Source organism: Lithobates pipiens, unplaced genomic scaffold, assembly GCF_037356315.1.
Source record: "Lithobates pipiens isolate NorthernLeopardFrog02 unplaced genomic scaffold, aLitPip1_a1.2 Scaffold_19, whole genome shotgun sequence".
Lineage (NCBI taxonomy): Eukaryota > Metazoa > Chordata > Amphibia > Anura > Ranidae > Lithobates > Lithobates pipiens.
In genome coordinates, this window is record NW_027507764.1 from 64,828,986 (window position 1) to 64,849,998 (window position 21,013).

General features: G+C 41.7%; 1 protein-coding gene across 5 annotated transcripts in view; it reads right to left on the minus strand.

Moving 5' to 3' along the window:
• Nucleotides 1–21,013, minus strand: part of CDK14 (cyclin dependent kinase 14) — a 656,595-nt gene that overhangs the window by 363,328 nt on the left and 272,254 nt on the right. For all 5 annotated transcript variants that reach the window (XM_077490836.1, XM_077490834.1, XM_077490833.1 and 2 more), the window contains one exon: nucleotides 13,727–13,789. In XM_077490836.1, the coding sequence (XP_077346962.1) occupies nucleotides 13,727–13,789 (63 nt within the window). The remainder of the gene's footprint in view (nucleotides 1–13,726; nucleotides 13,790–21,013) is intronic.

The following is a 21,013-nucleotide window of genomic DNA, read 5'->3' on the forward strand; positions in this document are numbered from 1 at the left end:
AGCATCTCCTGGTTTGTGCATCTATTATGCTTAATAACATTTACTTTAGAGTCATGCCAATCCATTATCCTTGGCAGAGTTATGTAGAATAATATGCTGAATTATCGGGTACTAGACAGCCAGTGAATACACAGTTTGGTTTATATATAGGATCATTTGGTTCACAAATACATAAACATTCTGGAGCTCATCGGATCTAAAGAAAGTCTTTATACATGTACACCTATTTCCATGGCATACAGTATACCAGTCTACTACATTTTACAACTTGTAATGGCAACACACTTGGTAGGGCTGGTTTTCTAAAACGGTTTCAAGGTATTCAGAAAAACAAAAGTCTGCTTTAAAAAAAAAAACAAAAAACAAAAAAAACCTATAGTTAAAAACTAAATTTACATATCTCCCCCCCCCCCCCCATCACCACCCCACTACTCAGTGCCATATCACTTCCTTTAATTTGGGGACTTTCATTGCTGCCTCTATGCACCCATATTTTAGATAAAAGACTGGATTGTACTGGAACCTTAAGTAGATATTACTTAACACCTGTGAGAGGTTTATTGTAAAACTATACTGCTTCCCAATGGTGTATCTAGGTGGTATGCGGGCTGCTTCCATACCCCATAGAACATCCAAACAACCTTTGGGTTGTAAACAATGGTAGAATCAGAAGACTGGAGTGCCACCCCAAAAAGTCGAATTGCAGAAAATAAGATTTTATTCTAAATCTGTAGTACACTTGATAGCCAATGAGTTTTGGGCACCCCACTCTGCCCTCTTCATCAGGGCTTAAAGGAACAGCTGGTGGAAACTCTCATTAAGGGGGTAGAGTATGAAGCCTGAACACATTGGATATCAAGTGTATTTAAGCAATGATGGTGGCGTTGTCACCCTCACTGTGTCTGCAGCGACCATATCCTATTGAAACGCTGGGCTGTGGACATCAACAAAAGTTAGTCTCCCCTGATAGACCAGCCTGTTTTGCCTTCTGATCTACTTTAACCTGTGACCACAGACTTTTATAAAGTCTTTCTCCTCTTTGGCTGTGTAAGACTGTTCCAGCTCCTGTGCACACCATCACAGCAGCCAGCCTTGACCCAGGCACTCACTGATACAAGGGCACCATTTTTATTACCATCCCACCTGCAACTGACCTTTCCCAGGCAGCAGAAACTATCTGAGTCAGACTTAGGTTAGTTAGCCAGGGTTGAGACTTAGGCCGCGTACACACGAGAGGATTGTCCGTCCAACTTAGTCCGCTGAAACGTGTTTCAGCGGACAGTCCGCTCGTGTGTGGGCTTCAGCTGACTTTTTCAGCGGACAGTCTGGCGGACTAAGTCTTTCGGAATTTCCGTAATATTGTCCGCTGAAACACGTTTCAGCGGACAGTCCGCTCGTGAGTAGGCTAGTTCGACGGACTAAGTATGGCGCATGCTCAGAAAGGATTTACACGGCGAAAGGTTGCATTGCAGTGTATTGGACGTCGTATTTCTAGTCCCGTCGTACGTGCTGTACACGTCATCGCGCAAGCTTTCGGCGGACTGTCTGTTCATCGTGTGTGGTCAAGTCCGTTCATTCGAAAGTAGGACGGACTGTCTGTCGGATTGTCTGACGGACTTAGTTGGACGGACAATCCTCTCGTGTGTACGCGGCCTTAGAAGACTACAGAGAGGAAAAGCCTATGTAAAGAAGTGGCAAACTGTCTAAGGAATCACTTTGAGAAAGAAGTGATTCGGCTCTCTGATCTCATAACAAAAAGCGTTTGCAGACAAATTTGGAAGACTGCGTTTTTAAAGCGGAGGTTCACACAAAAATGTAACCTCCGCTTTTCGGAACCCTCTCCCCCCTCCGGTGTCACATTTGGTATCATTCAGGGGGGAGAAGGGTACAGATACCTGTCCAAGACAGGTATTTGCACCCACTTCTGGGCATAGACTCCCACGGGAGTCTATGCCTCTTCCTGTCCCGGCGCTGTCTGCCGGGACACACACGGGTCCCAGAGACATCGCGGACCATTCACATTGCACAGTAGAGAACCGGGTAGTTTAGCCGCAATGCTTCACTTCCTGATTCCCTCAATGAGAATGGCGCCAGCAGCAGCCGAGAGCCGAGCGATTGCTCGGCCTCAGCTGCTGACATCGCTGGACTCCAGGAAAGGTAAGTGCCCGTTTATTAAAAGTCAGCAGCTGCTGTATTTGTAGCTGCTGACTTTAAAAAAAACTATTTTCGCCAGACTCCCTCTAAGTTCTAAAAAATGAAAAGCCTTGCTTGAAGTTCCTGGAGTACAATAAGAATTGGGGTACTGTATGTCTATGTCTATATTTAGGTCACTTATTGCATACCTCTACAGTGAGGGAAACAAGTATTTGACCCCCTGCGGATTTTGTACGTTTACCCACTGACAAAGAAATGATCAGTCTATAATTTTAATGGTAGGTTTATTTTAACAGTGAGAGAAAGAACAACAAGAATATCCAGAAAAACGTATTTTAAAAAGAATTGCATTTCAAAAAAGTTATAAATGGATTTGCATTTTAATGAGTGAAATGTATTTGATCCCCTATCAGCAAGATTTCTGGCTCCCAGATGTCTTCTATACATGTAACGAGTGGAGATACCTGTCCACAGAAGCAATCAATAAGATTCCAATCTCTCCGCCATGGCCAAGACCAAAGAGCTGTCCAAGGATGTCAGGGACAAGATTGTAGACCTACACAAGGCTGGAATGGGCTACAAGACCATCGCCAAGCAGCTTGGTGAGAGGGTGACAACAGTTGGTGCGATTATTCCCAAATGGAAGAAACACAAAATAACTGTCCCCCTCCCATGGGGCTCCATGCAAGATCTCACCTCATGGAATTTCAATGATCATGAGAATGATGAGGAATCAGCCCAGAACTACACGGGAGAATCTTGTCAATGATCTCAAGGCAGCTGGGACCATAGTCACCAAGAAAAAAATTGGTAACACACTATGACTAGAAGGACTGAAATCCTGCAGTGCCCGCAAGGTCCCCCTGCTCAAGAAAGCACATGTACAGGCCCATCTGAAGCTTGCTAATGAACATCTGAATGATTCAGAGAAGAACTGGGTGAAAGTGTTGGTCAGATGAGACCAAAATCAAGCTCTATGGCATCAACTGAACTAGCCTTGTTTGGCAGAGGAGGAATACTGCCTATGACCCCAAGAACACCATCCCACTGTCAAATGTGGAGGTGGCAACATTATGCTTTGGGGGGGGGGGGTTCTGCTAAGAGGAAAGGATAACCACCGCATCAAAAAGAAGATGGACAGGACCACGTACAACCAAATCTTAGGTGAGAACCTCCTTCCCTCAGCCAGGGCATTGCAAATTTGTCGTGGATGGGTATTCCAGCATGACAATGATGCAAAACACATAGCCAAGGCAACAAAGGAGTGGCTCAAGAAGAAGCACATTAAGGTCCTGCTGTGGCCTAGCCAGTCTCCATACCTTAATCCCATAGAAAATATGTTGAATGTTCAAGTTACCAAACGTCAGCCTCAAAACCTTAATGACTTGGAGAGGAACTGCAAAGAGGAGTGGGACAAAATCCCTCCTGAGATGTGGGCAAACCTGGTGGCCAACTACAAGAAACGTCTGACCTCCGATTGTCTACAAGGGTTTTGTCACCAAGTACTAAGTCATGTTTTGCGAAGGGGTCAAATTCTTATTAAACTCATTAAAATGCAAACCAATTTATAACTTTTTTGAAATGCATTTTTCTAGATATTTTTGTTATTCTGTCTCTCTGTGGGCAAATGTACAAAATCAGCAGGGGATCAAATACTTCTTTCCCTCACTATATAGCATGAGAATAAACTTAACCTTGGCCTTGTAGTTGAAAAACCTAGTTTGAGGAGGAGGGTGCTTTTTTTGGACAACAAAGACTATTTGCTTTTGACAAGTTTGGCATTCTACTGTAGTTTACTTGAAATAAAAAATCCAATTTAGTACCAGGCCTTCCACTACTACCATGTAGCTGCTTGTCTCAGCTTCTGGACTGCCTGTCTTTCAGTCTTATTAAAAATAATAGGGGACATCAGGATTTCGAGGCCCTATCAAAAAAATTACCCGGGACCAGAGGAGCCATGACCACCGCAGAGATAGAACAGACTGCCAGCCCAGTTTTTTGGAACTAGTTCATACCTGAGTTCTGAAATACGTTCTGGATCATACACTTGTTATCACATCCAGTCTTTTTTCAGCTCCAACACAGTGAGGTTATTTCATGGACTGTAAGACATTAGTTACGTCCACAGTTGGATGGAGCGGGAAGGTAAGGAATACTTTTTCTTCTTTTTAATGTTGGAGAGTATGCTTTAGTTTCTTTCCCAGTCCATGTGGCTGCTATGGGGCCCAGGAGTGTCTGCATGTATAATTACTTTTCCACGCAGCACTCACATTTGGATGGATAGTAGAAGTCTCAATAGTGGTTGTTAAATTCAAGTTTCAAGTTTTTTTGTTTGCTCCCTGCAGACTGGTCTCACTTCAAGGCTGCCGTTAAATCATTTATATTGGAGTTGTCTGTAAGGCAGGGAAGTGGCATCTGACTTCAGTATATTTTCACCTCCATTTACATGGCAATTAAAGCCCTATTAAACATTTATTTTTTATTCTGGAGAGGATGGGGAGGGTATGGAACCTCTGTCTGGATAGATATCCACTCATTAAAGGGACAGAATTCAATAGTAAAAAAAATCTCAAAATCAGCTTTAGGTTTTTGACTGTAATGCCCTTCTAATTTAGCAAAGCTCAAGCTATTTACGATAACTATGAAATTGTTCCAAAAATGGACACACAAATTTACGAACAAAATCTTATGAAGAGATCATCTGGAAATCACAACACTGGTAAAGCTAGAAGATTTTGGATGCCTAGAGCAATGTTTCTCAACTCCAGTCCTCAAGGCGCCCCAACGGGTCATGTTTTCATGATTTCCATTAATTTGCACAGGTGATTGGATCAGTTTCACTGCCTTAGTAATTACCACAGCCGTTTCATCTGAGGGAAATCCTGAAAACAAGACCTGTTGGGGCACCTTGAGGACTGGAGTTGAGAAACACTGGCCTAGAGTGTGCAAATGTATCATTTGGATAGAGGATTGACACTGATCACATCGCTGAATTTGGATAATTGAGAACATCTAGTGGCAAGCAAGAATACCTTGAGGGACAGTGCTGAAGAGAAGGCGAGTATTAAAGCTTGGTATTTGCTATTTCCACGTTTGGATTCTTTATTTTTATTTTTTTGACCAATTCTTTAGATTTTTTAGCTGTATAGTTGTATATAGCAAATAACATTTATATGGGATTTTGTTTGGTGTGTGCACTATTTCACATTGAGAATATTTGCTGAATATATATATTTTTGCAATATTGGCAGTAAATATGCCATGTCTTTAAAGCGCTACACTTTTATATAATATTTATCACGTCACATTCTATACCTTGATGTTGTGTTAGCAGCTGTTTATATATTCTTTATATATATATATATATATATATATATATATATATATATATATATATATATATATATATATATATATATATATATATATATATATATATATATATATATATAAGAATAGCGCAGTGTTTTGTCTTTAAAAAAGTTTATTAAAGCTTGAGCTGCCTTTTTATTTAAAAAAATTTGCTATGGGGCTTTTTTTTTTCTTTTTTTAACATTTGCCTAAAGATAGGTTTCAACCCTAGTACAGCGCCTGTTTGTAACTATCAGCCCTGCAATGCCTCATGGGACTTGTAGTTTCGCAACAGCTGGAGGGCCGCCAGTTTGAGACCCCTGTTGTAGATTCAGTCATTGCTTGGTTTCTTATCCCTAGTCCCTGCCATAGATCTTAGCTTTACCTAGAAGTTCTGGTTGATCCAATTCCTCCTGCTGCATTCTTTATATTCTATACAGGCATACCCCACTTTTAAGTACACAATGGAGTTTATTTACTAAAGCTGGAAAGTGCAAAACCAGGCTCCCTTCTGCATAGAAACCAGTGAGCTTCTAACCCCAGTTTTTTCAATTAAGCTTTGGTAATAAAACCTGGAAGCTCATTGGTTTCTATGCAGAAGTAAGCCTGATTTTGCACTTTCCAGCTTTAGTAAATAAACCCCATTGTGTACTTAAAAGTGGGGTATGCCTGTACTGTAGATCCAACAAAGAAAGAGGGAACCTCTCTTAGTTTCCTGTTCTTTATTATGAGGCCATTCTAACAAATGAATATGCTTTGATCTAAACCATTCCATTGTAGCTCTGGCTCTATGTTCAAATGTTGAAAACCATTTATCATTTTCCTTCCACTTCACAATTGAACCACTTTGAGTTGGTTGATCACATAAAATCCTAATAAAAATACTTTTAGATTTTTGGTTGTAACATGACAAAATGTGAAACATTTCAAGGGGTATATATACTTTTTCAAGGCACTGTATCTATGAGGCCTCTTGCACGCAGCTGCCTGAAAAAGCTCAGTTTTCTGGCATACAGGCAATTTTTTTTTTTTAACCGATCTAAATGCAGTCCGTTGTTTTTAATGTGCCTGTACACACAGGCCCGTAAACATGCAAGGTGTATTGATCAGTAAAGAAAATACAGAAATATGAGTTGGCAGTCAGATACATGTAAACTCGCAAATGCACACAAACGTGCATAAATACGCGCAAATACATGCAAGCGATATACAACCCATCTTTGTGTTCTTTTTTTGCCAAGAAAGTCTGATGCTCATACATCAGTAGAGTGTGTAAGAGGCATTACTATGACTTCAACTGGGACTTTGGAGCAAGGTCCCAGTTGTCCTCTATGCAATAAAGACTACACTTCTTTACATAATTTTGCAGCTAAACACTTCATTTCACAATTGTGCGACTTGTCCTGAGACTTGGGACTACAAAGTCGCATGACAAGTCGCACCCCATGTTTTCCAATGAGTTTTCCAATGAGTACCATTCATATCTGTGCGACTTCGCATCAACTTCAAAGTAGTCCCTGTATTACTTTGGTCCAACTTTGATGCGAGTTGCGGTCAGTAGACCTGAAGTTTATACAGGCATTCCCTGAAATCGCGTCAAAATTGTGGCAAAATCGGCAGTATGAAAGGGGCCTTAAGAGAAACATTAGGCACTTTATTTGTAAGCTGCAATAGTTACTGAATTATTAATTACCAAAAAGTTATAATCTTTTTCTGGAATTATGCAGGCGTGGCCCTCAGGAGGAGATCATTTGGCCCCTTGAAGATTTATTTCAACCAATGTGTTTAGTATGACCTAAAGTACTCAACTGATAATGGATAAAAGTTTTTCTTTATGATCAAACCAAAACACTAAACGAACAAAAAAAATAAAATAAAAATAACTGTACATTTCCTACAGAAAACATATCATAAAATGGACATATTTAAACAGGGTGATTTATTCTGGAACAATGACCTTGTGCGAGCTGCGAATGACAGCGCCAAGCAGCCAGACAAGAAGAAGCAATTGAAATAAATAAGTTGCTGGCATATTATTTAATTTGAATAGATGGGCAGAGAGGAGAGCTGCGGGCTGGATTGTCTTGTGTCTGACAGTGAGAATTGAGACAGACAGCTTTATTATGGGGCACGCGCGATTTGCCCATTCAGGCTCCAGTAGAGATGTAGTGGGGGCCACATAATTAATACCGGCTCCCGCAGATCCTGGACATGTGCCAGCATTGTCTCCTCTGTGCTAATGTACAAGCACTTCAGCCCCCTTTATCACGGGCTTCCTCTAGAGGAAACACTCAACAAATCTGCTAATCCCAATCATAACTCTACAAAAGAGGAAACTGCAAAAGCTATACACAGGCTAGCTCTAAACGTGAGGCCTGACCAATGAACAATTCCAGGTCAATTGTTTATTGAAGGAGGATCGTTTATATGAAAGACCTTACAGAGGGGTCACCAGATATATTGATCTGTATAGTTGAAATGTGGGTTGGTGTTAGATTGGGAATTGACTGCACGTCTATGGGTAATCTCTAACCAACGCAGAAGCTCCTGATCAACCAATCAGAGGTTAACAATTATTGTACAATATGGATTTTCCCCAAATTTTTCCCAAAAAGTAAGGTGACCCCTGGAGCTGGGTATGTATGCTCTGAGTGTAAACACGCATGCATGGCTAGACTTATTGGAGTTGGAGTTGATTTACCAAAACTGGAGAGGGCAAAATATGGTGGAGCTGTGCATAGAAACCAATCAGCTTCCAGGTTTTCTTGTCAAGGCTTAACCACTTGCCGTCCGCATAAGTGGGAAAATACACAATTTGTTTGACTTTAAATACTGGCGTTATGCTAGATGCCATAACCCTGGTATTTTCTTTTCCCTCAGAGGCACTGGACTTTCAGATAAAAGCGATCACTGCAGTAGATTTGCCACAGGATCACTTTAAGAAGTTAACTGGAGGGGTGTTCTACCCCTCCCACCTCTTCCCAGTGGTTCCTGGATTTATGTTTCCAATTGCCGAGCTCAGAAAATCATCCAGCAAGGGCAGTGGCTTACCATAGAGATAAGACATGGCAAGATGGCCGCCACTCATCTCTATGCCCTTGGAATACTGGAACGACGTTGTAACATCACCAGTTCTCAGAACATGTAAACATCTTTTACTTTAGGAAAAAAAAATTTTTTTTGATCTTTTGCTTTTAAAATGGTAGAGAAGAGATTTGGGGTCTCTCCATAGAAGAAGCCCCCTCATGCTATCTTGTTATCACAAGAAAGAGATCTGTACATTCCTTGAAATAGCAATAAAATTGATAAAAATAAAAAAAAAGTTAAAAAGGACCATGTAAAAAAATGAAAAAAATCTAATAAAATTATATAAAAAAAAATGATATATATATTTTACTGGTAAAAACCAAGTGTCCAAAAAAGGTCTTGTCCTTATTGAACAAGCTGAAGTTAGAAGCTTATTGGCTAAATAGGTTTACTTTGCAAGGGAATTTTCCCTTAGCTTAGTAAGAGGGGTGAAAAATATTCATGCTAAGAATACCCGATGATATGGAAGGAAATGAAAAAATAAATATTTTTGCTTGCATTTGATTGGAACATGGCAGTCAACAGAGCATCACCTCGATCACTAAGATAAGGAAAAATTCCTTTGCAAAGTGAACAGCCTATTGGCTTATAGTAAATCAAGCCTATTGAATGTGTTTATGTCACCATCATTCTACAGAGCAAAGGTGTGTCTGCTACTTCATGTCTATGACTAGCCACAGGCAGGCCATATATGGCCCAATAAAAGGAAAGGATGTGACCATGTCAGGGCTGTCTTCAATATAGATTGGACCCTGGGCAAACATTTTCCTGGGACACTCTCTCTCTCTCTCTCTCTCTCTCTCCCCCCCGAAATTTCGCTCTCCACCGGCTCCAAGACATATAATAAATAGTAGCTCGACTCAATCAATTTACTACAGCAGATCAGGCAATTATTGTGACTGGTTGCCAGAGGTTACAGCATATCATTACTGCTCACTAATTAGTTGGTAGAGGTTACAGCGCATCATTAGCACTCAATGCTTAGCTGCTAAATGTTACAGCACATCATTACCGATCACTGACTGGTTGCTAGAGGTTACAGCACATCATTACCGCTCACTGATTAGTTGCTAGAGGTTACTGCATATTACCGCTCACTCATTGGTTGCTATGCATTACGTCACATAATTACTGCTCAATGATTAGTTGCTAGAGATTACGCCACATCATTACTGCTCAATGATTAGTTGCTAGAGCAGGGGTAGGCAACATCTGCCTTCTAGCTGTGGTGAAACTACAAGTCCAATGAGACATTGCAAGAACCTGACAATCACAGGCATGACTCCTAGAGGCAGAGGCATGATGGTATTTGTAGTTTCACCACAGCTGGAGTGCCAAGGTTTCCTACCCCTGTGCTAGAGATTACACCACATCATTACTGCTCAAGGATTAGTTGCTAGAGGTTACAACACATTACTGCTCCTCCTATTGTAGAGAGCCTCTAGAATAAAAAAACCTCAGTATTGACAGTAGCTACACAGCTACAGTAAGTTTGAACCCATGTGTCTCTCCCCTCCTCCACAGCAGGCAGGTGCGGAGCGGCATTGGCACTCTCTCTATGATGAAGGCAAAATAGAACTGTCCCAGTGGGACAGGGGGTTTGAGAAAGCAGGTGGCCCCAGACTTGCCGCACGCGTTGGGACATCAGTGGCAGCACCCATAGCTGCAGAGAAGCTGTGCGATGTTAGGCAGAGGACAGATCACTCCCCTGTGACTGACAGGGCTGCAGCAAAGACTAGAGGAGCAGTATTGGCAAATGAGGCAGACTGTTCCTTCTGTGGCACCTGCCTAGCGCTGTCACTCATTTGGAGGAAGTGCCTGCCATTGCAAAATATACTGTTGGCAATGGCAACCATGGGCAGCGTGGGCTCAAGGTCAAGGGGCAGCTGTTTGAGCCTCACAGCAATGATTGGTCCCCGGGAAGCTGCCCCTTTCGCCCCACCTTAAAGATGGCCCTGGACCAAATGGAACCTTTCCTTTGCTATAATGGCCATACATATAAAAGAGCTAAAACAAGAGATCATTAAAAGAGAACTGCTGAAACATCTCTTTGTTGAGTGTCAGTCATGGTTTCCTGACCTATAGAGAAAGGGAATAAAGCATCTCTCTAGATAGATAGATAGATAGAAGAGAGAGACTATATTGTCAAAAGTATTGGTACACCCACCTTTACCTACACATGAACTTTAATGGCATCCCAGTCTTAGTCTGTAGGGTTCAATATTGAGTTGGCCCACCCTTTGCAGCTATAACAGCTTCAACTCTTCTGGGAAGACTGTCCACAAGGTTTAGGAGTGTGCAAGCAAGGTCCATAAAGACATGAATGAGCAAGTTTCGGGTGGAGGAACTGGATTGGTGTGCAAGAGTCCTGATGCGGTTCTGGAAGCCTGGTCAAATATTCCCATAGACACACTCCTAATCCTTGTGGACAGCCTTCTCAGATAATTTGAACCTGTTATAGCTGCAAAGGGTGGGCCAACTCAATATTGAACCCTATGAACTAAGACTGGTACCCTATTAAAGTTCATGTACTAGTAAAGGCAGGTGTCCCAAGACTTTTGAATATATATATATATATATATATATATATATATATATATATATATATATATATATACACACACACACACACACATATATATACATATATACATACAATTTTGTATATAGCACCCTGGAGTTTAGGCAGGGTTGCTCCCAAAAATTACTTGCCAAGAATAGCCATCTTGGCTAATTGTTAGAGATCAAATGCTTTCTCCCAAAGTCTTACCTTGTTGAGCTCTTACCTCTTCTACCACTAGGTGGCCGGGTACCTGGCTTTACCAGATATGAGAAGGCCATGCAAGGTTAGATTATGGGTGTGGGTTGTCTCAGGGGTTTTCTTGGATCCCTTGGCCTGCTGGGAAAGCCTATATATTTGGTGGAGTCAGGGGATCGGTGTTCTGTGCCACCTGGATGGCTGTCTGGTTGGACGTGTGTTGTACTGACCGGGCTGCTAGGCTGGAGATTGGGCCTATGCCAGACACATTTGGTTGCTAGGCTGTCTGAGGGCATATCCAGAAGCAAGAAAGCAGCGCAGGGTTGGCACTGCGGCTTACAGTCCAACCAGAAGTGACAGTTCTGGCGACCAAAGAACCTTTTCATGGTCAGAGATAGAGGGGGAAGCTGTCGCCACCAAGGGACCATCCACCTTATTACCACGGACCACAGTGAGTAACTGAAGCAAGTACCAGAGCAGTGTTCTAACCAACCGTGGATGGCGAAGAATTGGGAAACTTCAGTGGGTATCAAGCCAGGGACTGAGCAGGCCAGTGGGGCGAAGCTTGAGATGTATCTGGAGTGCCAAGCTAGGGACTCAGCAGAGAAGCGGGGGTGACACTTGAGGAAGATATCACCGTGAAGATTGGAGGAGCTCAAAGGATTCAGTGTCAGTGTATCATTAAGTCTAGTAAGAGACCAAGAGCTCAGTGGGCTAAAGAACTACAAGAAGTGATTGTAGTGGAGGTGAAGGAACTGTTACACTTTGTGTTAGGAACTGTTAACTAGATGCCGACCGCCGGCCGTCCAATGACGGCCAGGCGGCGCACCTATTGTGGCGGGAGGCCGTCATATGACTGCATGGCCTGCATGGCTGTCATCTGTTGAAGTCTCGGAGTCTGACAATTAATCTTGCAACTACCTAAGGGTGTCCTGGCCCTAACCCTCTCTCCTAAAAGTTCTGTTAAGAGAAATAAAATCTCTTTTGCATTCAAGAAGTGTCTGGCGCCCAGTAACTTTAACACTTTAACTACCTTGCACCCACTATGCCTCACAAACCCACCATATTCAGGACATCCGCCATCTCTGGCCCTGGAGGTTCTCAGACTGAAGGAGGCCTGGGACCTTGCTACACACACACAAATTATATTACATATATACACATCCATATACAGACACACACAGATTAGTATTATATTATATATATATATATATATATATATATATATATATATATATATATATATATATATATATACACACACACACACACACACACACACACACATATACACACACACACTTTTGTTTTTAAATAAACACATAATTGCATTTGTTCTTTCTTTTTAATATCTGTCCGGAGGTCAGTTTAACGTAAACGCTCCTCTTCAAAATGCTTACTGTCTGGCTGTCATGTTGACTCTCCAACTTCAATACTTTAAAGCGGAGGTCCGCCAATTTATTTATTTTTTTAAAGTCAGCAACTACAAATACTGCAGCTGCTGACTTTTAAAATAAGGACACTTACCTGTCCAGGGTGCCCACGATGTCGGCATTCAAGGCCAACCTGTCCCTTGGTCCTCGGACGCTGTCGCTGCCATCTTCGGTAAGGGGATCATGAATTGAAGCCTTGCTTCAGTAGTTCCTGGTTCCCTACTGCGCATGCGCATATAGCTCTGTGCAATCCGAATGGTCCCTGCTGTCTCTGGGGCCCGTGGTGTGTCTCCCAGCAGACAGCAGGGGGGGGGGGCGATAAGTGACGTAGACCCCTCTTATTTTTGTGTGGACATCCTCTTTAAGTCAGTGACCCAAAACAAGATTACAGATCGGGACTTCTGAATTTTTCACATAGCATACTATACTGCCAGATCTGATCTATGACTCTGAACATGTTAAAGCCAGCCCATTAATATAGCAGCCAGGTAACAAACATTTTCAAAAGGAGGTTAGAACTGGCATTACAGGTTTACTTTAAATCTATATTTTCTGTCTTGCTGAGATGGATAACTAAACAGTAAAAAAAGGGCTGGAAATGCAACTTTCCCGGAGAAAATGATGCTCCAAACTCACTCCAGTGTGGTCGGCCATATGACTAAACACTCAGCCCTTTGGTCAAATCTCCTCTGCTGGACCTGAATGCTGATTCTCTTGTTAAAAAGATCTCATAACGAAAAGGCCAAGGCTTCTGATCATGCGAGCCGTACTGGAGGGAATCAGAGACAACATTTTCCCTGCAAGGAAAGCATGTCAGCCTTTTCTTTTTTTCCTGTTTATCCATCAATCTCGCAAGACTGTTCACAGCGATTCTCTTTGGGTTGACTTGAAATTGATATCAGCAGGGTATAAAATTGAATCTCCAGCTCACTGGACATCTTACCTTCACATTGTCAGGATGCAGCCCTCCGGGGTGTTTATCCATGTACTGACATAAATCTGTGTGCTGCAATACAAGGAAAACCAACACGGAATTATTCTTTATGCAACTCAGACACAAAAACTCAAACTTACATAAAACATCACATTCCAACAAGCATGGAAAACGTTTATTCATGTGCATCTTTACATAGCAGAGAAAGGTTTGTAAGACATGTTACTTGCTTGTAGTCACCTAAGGGTAGAAATTCAGATCAATACAAGTACCCATTGGTTGATTTTTTTTTTCTAACAAACATGTCATACTTACCTGCTCTGTGTAATGGTTTTGCACAGAGCAGCCCAGATCCTCCTCTTCCCAGGTCCCTCACCTCTGTTCCTGGCCCCTCCTTCCTGCCGAGTGCCCCCACAGTAAGCAGCTTGCTATGAGGGCACCCGTGCAGGTTCGCTCCTGAGTGGCTGCTTTGTGTATCTAGAGGCTCGGCCCAACCCCCCCTCTTTCCAAAATGGCTCACTGTCTGTGATTGAGATTCAGCCAATGAGGAGGCAGGGAACCCAGAGAGCCGCTGCTCTAACGCACATTGCTGGATTGAGATGGGGCTCAGGTAAATAGTAGGGGGGCATGAAGGTAAAAACCTTCAGCCTTTACAACCAGCCTTTGCTAAAAAAAAAACAGCCCCACACCATAATGTTCCCACCTCCAAACTTCACTGTTGGTATGGGGGTGTTTTTGGGGTGATGTGCAATTTGACCTCCAAACTTGGTGTGTATTATGGCATCCAAAGAGTTCAATTTTGGTCTCATCTGACCAGACTATATTCTCCCAGTAGTTCACAGGCTTGTCTAAATATTGTGCAGCAAACTTTAAACAAGCTTCAACATGCTTTTCCTTTCAATAATGGAGTCTTGCATGGTGAGCGTACATACAGGCCATGCCAGTCGAGTGCATTACTTATGGTTTTCTTTAAAACAATTATACCTGCCAATTCCAGGTCTTTCTGAAGCTCTCCACATGTGGTCCTTGGCTCTTGGACAACTCTGGTAATTATTTTCACTCCTCTGTCAGAAACCTTGTGAGGAGCACCTGGTTTGTGGCAGGTTTATGGTGAAATTATGTTCTTTTTACTCCTGGATTATGGCCCCAACAGTGCTCACTGGGGCATTCAGAAGTTTAGAAATCCTTCTGTAACCAATGCCATCGGTATGTTTTGCAACAATAAGGTTGCGGAGGTCTTGAGAGAGCTCTTTGCTTTTACCCATCATGAGATGTTTCTTGTGTGACACCTTGGTAATGAGACTCCTTTTTATAGGCCATCAGTTGAGACTGAACCAGCTGATATTAATTTGCACTGACAAGGGGCAGGATTGCTTTCTAATTAATTATAGATTTCAGTTGGTGACTTGGCTTTCTTTGACTTTTTGAACCTCCATTTCATCAGGCGTTCAATACTTTTTCCAATCCATTTTTTTACACATAACTTAATTTCTGAACGTATTTGTTTTGGTGTCTTTGTATGTATGGATTGCATGGGTTGTTATCGACATGTGGTGAAAATGTAATGTCAATAGCAACTTCAGATATACATTTACCTGGAAAAATGGTGAAGTGTTCAATACTTATTTTACCCACTGTGTGTGTGTGTGTGTGTGTGTGTATGTGTATATCTGCACACATACATATAAACACACACACACACACACACACACACACACACACACACACTTTGCTTTTCATTTTTATTTTAAACGGTTATTAATAACCCCTTCACGGTGACCATACGCAAATATGCAACCCCACTGGATTGAGATTTTTTCTCCCGAAGGAGCCGCATATTTGCGCATCTCCCTTTGTGTTCGGAGCATGCTGCATGGGTTAGTGTTTGAGTCAAGGTCAAAGGTCTGGCTCAAAAATCAGGTTCTCTATTTTTAGGATTTTTTTTTAAAATTAGTATCAGTGTCAGTGTGTTTTAGGTAGGATTAAGGCTGGGTTCACACCCATGCGAATTGGATGCGTTTTGTCCACATCCAATTCACATAGCAGGAGAATGTGGCCGGATCCCTATGGAGCTGCACAGAAAGGCTGTGCATCTTTGGCTCAGTTTCAGGGCCGAATTCAGGCAGAGATTCAGCCCTGATTCGCCCCTGAAACGGAGAATAGGGACGCACAGCACTCCTGTGCGATCCGCAGCTGGTTCCAGCGTGAACCAAGCCTAAAAAAAATAAAAATTTAAAAAAAAGGCACACTATAGTTACTACAGGTACAAACAACAACTACAGAGTGTGATGATTTGGGGAGCCATGTCATCTGCTGGTGTTGGTCCACTGTGTTTTATCAAGTCTAAAAATCATAAAATCAGCACAACTCTCTACCAGGAAATCCGGAGCATTTCATGCTTCCCTCTGCTGACCAGCTTTATGGAGATGCTGATTTTCCTGCAGGACTTAGGACCTGCCCGCACTGCCAAAATTACCAATGCCTGGTATAATGATCATGGTATCACTGTGCTTGATTGGCCAGCAAACTCGTCTGACCCAAACCCCATAGAGAATCTGTGGGTTATTGTCAAGAGGAAGATGAGAGACACCAAACGCAACAATGCAGACAAGCTGAAGGTCGCTATCAAAGCAACCTGGACTTCCATAACACCTGAGCAGTGCCACAGGCTGATCGCCTCCATGCCACGCCGCATTGATGCAGTAATTCATACAAAAAGGAGCCCCAAGCAAGTATTGCATGCATACTATACTGTACATGGACATACTTTTCAGTAAGCCAATATTTCTGTATTAAAAGATAAATTTTTTTTAATTGGTCTTATGTAATAGTCAAATTTTCAGAGATACAGAATTTTGGGTTTTCACTAGCTGTAAGCCATAGCAGACATCTCATGTCTCCCAGAAGGTGCAGGAGACTTCCGCATTTCTGCAGTGGCTCCCGCACACCCGCAAGTGCCCTCCGATCTCCCGGGAATAATCGGGGCGCCAGCCGCCACTCCTGCTGCGCACCGATCATCCCCAGCTTCTCTGCGTACTCCTCCCCCATCCATGTCCTTCTCTGATGTCAGAGATCGGTTTAGAGCCCTGACATCTCACCAAACAAATTAAAATGTAACAAAAATCAATTATTAAAAGTAAAAAAAAAAACGACTAACACCATCCACTGCCACTCACCCCTACCCCCTTCCCCAGAAGCCCTGCGAAAAAATATTGAGAAAGCAATTTAATAATAATATTTTGCTGCGGGGGGGGGGGTGGCGTTTGTGGGCGCGAAGTGCTACCTCCCTGAAATGAGTTTTTGCAGGTTGGGATGTCTGCCATAATCAAAATTAAAAGAAAGAAATGCTTGAAATATATCACTCTAACGCAAACATATAAAATATAAGCGTTTCACTTTTTTAATTGAATTACTGAAATAAATCAACTTTTTTAGGATATTCTAATTTTATGAGATACACCTGTATGTCTTTTGTCTGTCTAGAGTTAACTCTAAACCCTACCCCAACTCCGGGCAAATAAAAATGATCCCTTGCGGTGGGGTTGTGACCAAAATTTAAGGGTTAATTGTTTGTTTTGTCTAGGGGAGAGGAGAAACCATTATACTTACCTGATCCGCTGCTCCCCAGGCAGGTGGCGCTCCCCCACAATCCAGCTGTGAACTGTCCCTAGGCATCCCCACGTTCAGTGCAGGTCTATGGACTCTGCTCTTGTATTGAAGACATCAGGACCCTGGACCAATGGAGTGTGGGGGTGCAGACTCTGCATTGACCAGCTTAGTAGAGGAGTGGACTATCAGGTAAGTAAATCTTGTATTTTTTCACTGGGCATAAATAAGCACTTAACCTTTGCATAAAAATATGTGAAAGAATTTTGCGCCAATTATAAGTTTAGACTGCTGCACTTTTAACACTCCTTGGATCAAGGAGATAGTAAAAAAAAAGGTCAAAATATAAAAGATTGCGCTGTCTCATAAATACAGAAAAGAAAACTGTTGCATGAGATATGTTTATTTTATTTTTATTTTTTTTTCCCCCGAAGATGGGCCTTATCTTTTTAACCACTTGCTTACTGGGCACTTAAACCCCCTTTCTGCCCAGACCAGCGCTGTCACTCTTTGAATGACAATTGCACAGTCATGCTACCCTGTACCCAAATTACATTTTTATCTTTTTTTCACACAGATAGAGCTTTCTTTTGGTGGTATTTAATTGCTGCTGGGTTTTTTATTTTTTGCTAAATAAAACAAAAAGACCAAAAATTTTGAAAAAAAAACAAACTGTTTCATAGTTTGTTATAAAATTTTGAAAACGGGTAATTTTTCTCCTTCACTGATGTGCGCTGATGAGGCTGCATTGATGGGCACTGATAGGTGGCACTGATGGGTGACACTGAAGGGCACTGATAGGCAGCACTCATCTGTGGCACTGATGAGACACTGATGGGCATTGATTGGCAGCACTGGTGGGCATTGATGGGTGGCACTGGTGGGTACTGATAGGTGGCATAGTGGGCACTGGCATCTGACATAGGTGGGCACAGAAAAGGCAGCCGTGGCTTTCTGTGTGAGGGACCAATGTCCCTCTGACAGAAGCCGGTGATTGGCTTTTTTTCCCCTCACGTGACACGCTTTGCGCTATTTTTTGTTTATTTTTTACTTCCTACTAGTGAACACTAGGATTAAGTAGCAGCACTCTCAGCTGAAATCCATAAATATTCAGCAGGTTCTGTGGCGCCAATTCCCTTTTTTTCCTTTTGCGTGCCTCTTTCCCTATCCAAATAACTTTCCCACTAAAACAACATCACAGTGGTACTGGTTAGGTACAAAGAGAGTTAAAGACCATCACCCATCCATGGAACCACCTGATATCGACTAAATGTAAAGTAATGCATTTAAGTGCTAAAAATACAAATGCAAGTTACTCTCTATGGAGGAGAACCATGGGTGGGAATCCAGGATGGATCCTAGTAGATAACAGGCTCAGCAACAGCATGCAATTCCAAGCTGCAGCAAGCCTAGCCAGCAGATTAGCAAGCATCAAAAAGGGGATTCACTCCAGAGATAAAACGACAATTCCCCCACTCTACAAGACTTTGGTCTGGCCACTTCTTGAGTCTGCCGTCCAGTTCTGTTCACCAGATCTGAAGGAGGATGTGCTGGAACTGGAGAAAGTCCAGAGAAGGGCAACAAAGCTTATAAGGAGACTAGAGGACCTCAGCTATGAGGAATGACAAGCATTAAATGTATTCTCTCTGGAGAAGAGATGCTTGAGAGAAGATATGATAGTGATAAATACTGGACTGGTGACCTTAGCATAGGAAAAAAAAAAATTAAAAAATTAAAAAAAAAACTTTCCAGTGGGATGGAGGTTAACAAGACATGCCACATTTCAATGAAACTGGAGAAGCGGTTTAACCTTAAACTGCAGAGAGGGTTCTTTATATCAGAGCGGTAAGGATATGAAATTACCTCCAACAAGCAGTGGTAAAAGCAGGTAGTGTCGCTAGTTTCAAAACGATTAGATGGGCACCTTGGCTGATCACAACATACAGGGATATGGGATTTAATATTGACAAAAACTCACGCACCACAGGTTGAACTGGATGGACTGGTGTCTTTATTCAACCTTACCTACTATACAACTATGACTAAGAATAACTCAATCAGTCCAGTGCTGTCTTTAGCTCATATGAATCACAAAACGATTAATTAGGCTTCTTTGTCAGGCTTCATATCAAGACAGAACATCCTTACATAATGACATTTTTAATAACTTGTTAGCCAATAAAGGGTATCATTTACCTTTCCATTTGCAATAGATGTAATGTGTATCTATCACAGGGTGGTTCAGTGGATACAGCGGTCTGATTTTCCCGATGGATGAAGGCACCTGAGGGGCTGAATAGTCCCTGTTATACCTCTGAACCATCGTACACAGTTCTGCCTATATCTCGTCTCGGTGAAGAGGATATAGGAACCTGTTAATTTAACATTAAGAGATTATGGTGCAACACCATTTCCCGTTGCTGTCTTACACCACAAATACTTGAAGCCCCTATGCTAACCGCAGGCTCCTATACATATAAAAGTGTGATGATGTGAAAATCGCTTTATCTTCATAGAGAAATACCTTCCTGTCTCTTTTTTTCCTGCATATTTTTATTGGGGTACTCCCATGAAAAAATAAAATTGTTAAAGCTCCTGAGGAAGCGTTAATCAAAATCTGAAACATGTAGAGCACCAGAATATATCCAAATTGGTTCTGTAATGTCCTGTCCATTGTAAACAGTTTTTATATTGAGTACTAACGTGTTTTTTCATCTTTGGGCTCATATGCCTAATGGGAATGTATATGGATATTGTTTAAAACGTACTAGTTTAGACAGGATATGAAACAGTACTTGATATGTTTTATATATATTTTCTTTTTTTCTCCTTTTTTATTAATAAATAATTTTTTATGTGAAATATTCTTCTTCTCTTTCCCCCTTTTTTTATATATTTAAATATTTTATTATGCCTAAAAAGTCCAACACAACCAACATTTTTTTATTGAGGTCTTTTTAGTTGGTTGGTTTCCCTTTCCCGTTTTCTTCCCCCTTCTTCTCATTTACCTTTCCATGTCACTCTTACTGCAGAGCAACAAATTTCAAGATAAAAGCAGAGATAGATCATGGAAATCCTAATATCCTCTGTATATGGATGAGGCATGTTTCTAGAAATACCCTACGCAACTGGGACATTTTGAAGGCTGTCATTGCTGACCTCTAATGAAATGCTATATATGTCTCCCCATCATGCTGTTCCTTCAAATTGAAGACTTTCTTAGATACTGACCTGGAACTAGACTGGAAACCTACAGGTAAAAGGTTAGCAATCAAAGCCTCTGGCATTCAAAGTTTACTATCGGGTCAATGCACGCAAAAGGTAATATCCCGGGCACAGGTGGAATACGGTATGATTATTCCATCTCCAGCCAAGGCCATCATGGCACCAAATTTGGTATTTTGTATTTAACTATTCAACTTGTTACATTCTCCGTACCATAACAAGGCAAATAGGAAAAAAAGCCCTATAATAGTTATTTATAGAAAAAAAGTCGACTTGATTGTCTCCTTAAATATAAAGATTTTTTTTTTTAACTGAACCAATCACAATTTTTTTTACAAATAAAATATCAAACTTGGCCTGATTGTGTAAATACAAGACACCACTCTCTACCTACATACAGTGCATTCGGAAAGTATTCACAGTGCTCTTTCTATGCTATGTGGAATTTAATCTATTCCCAAATGG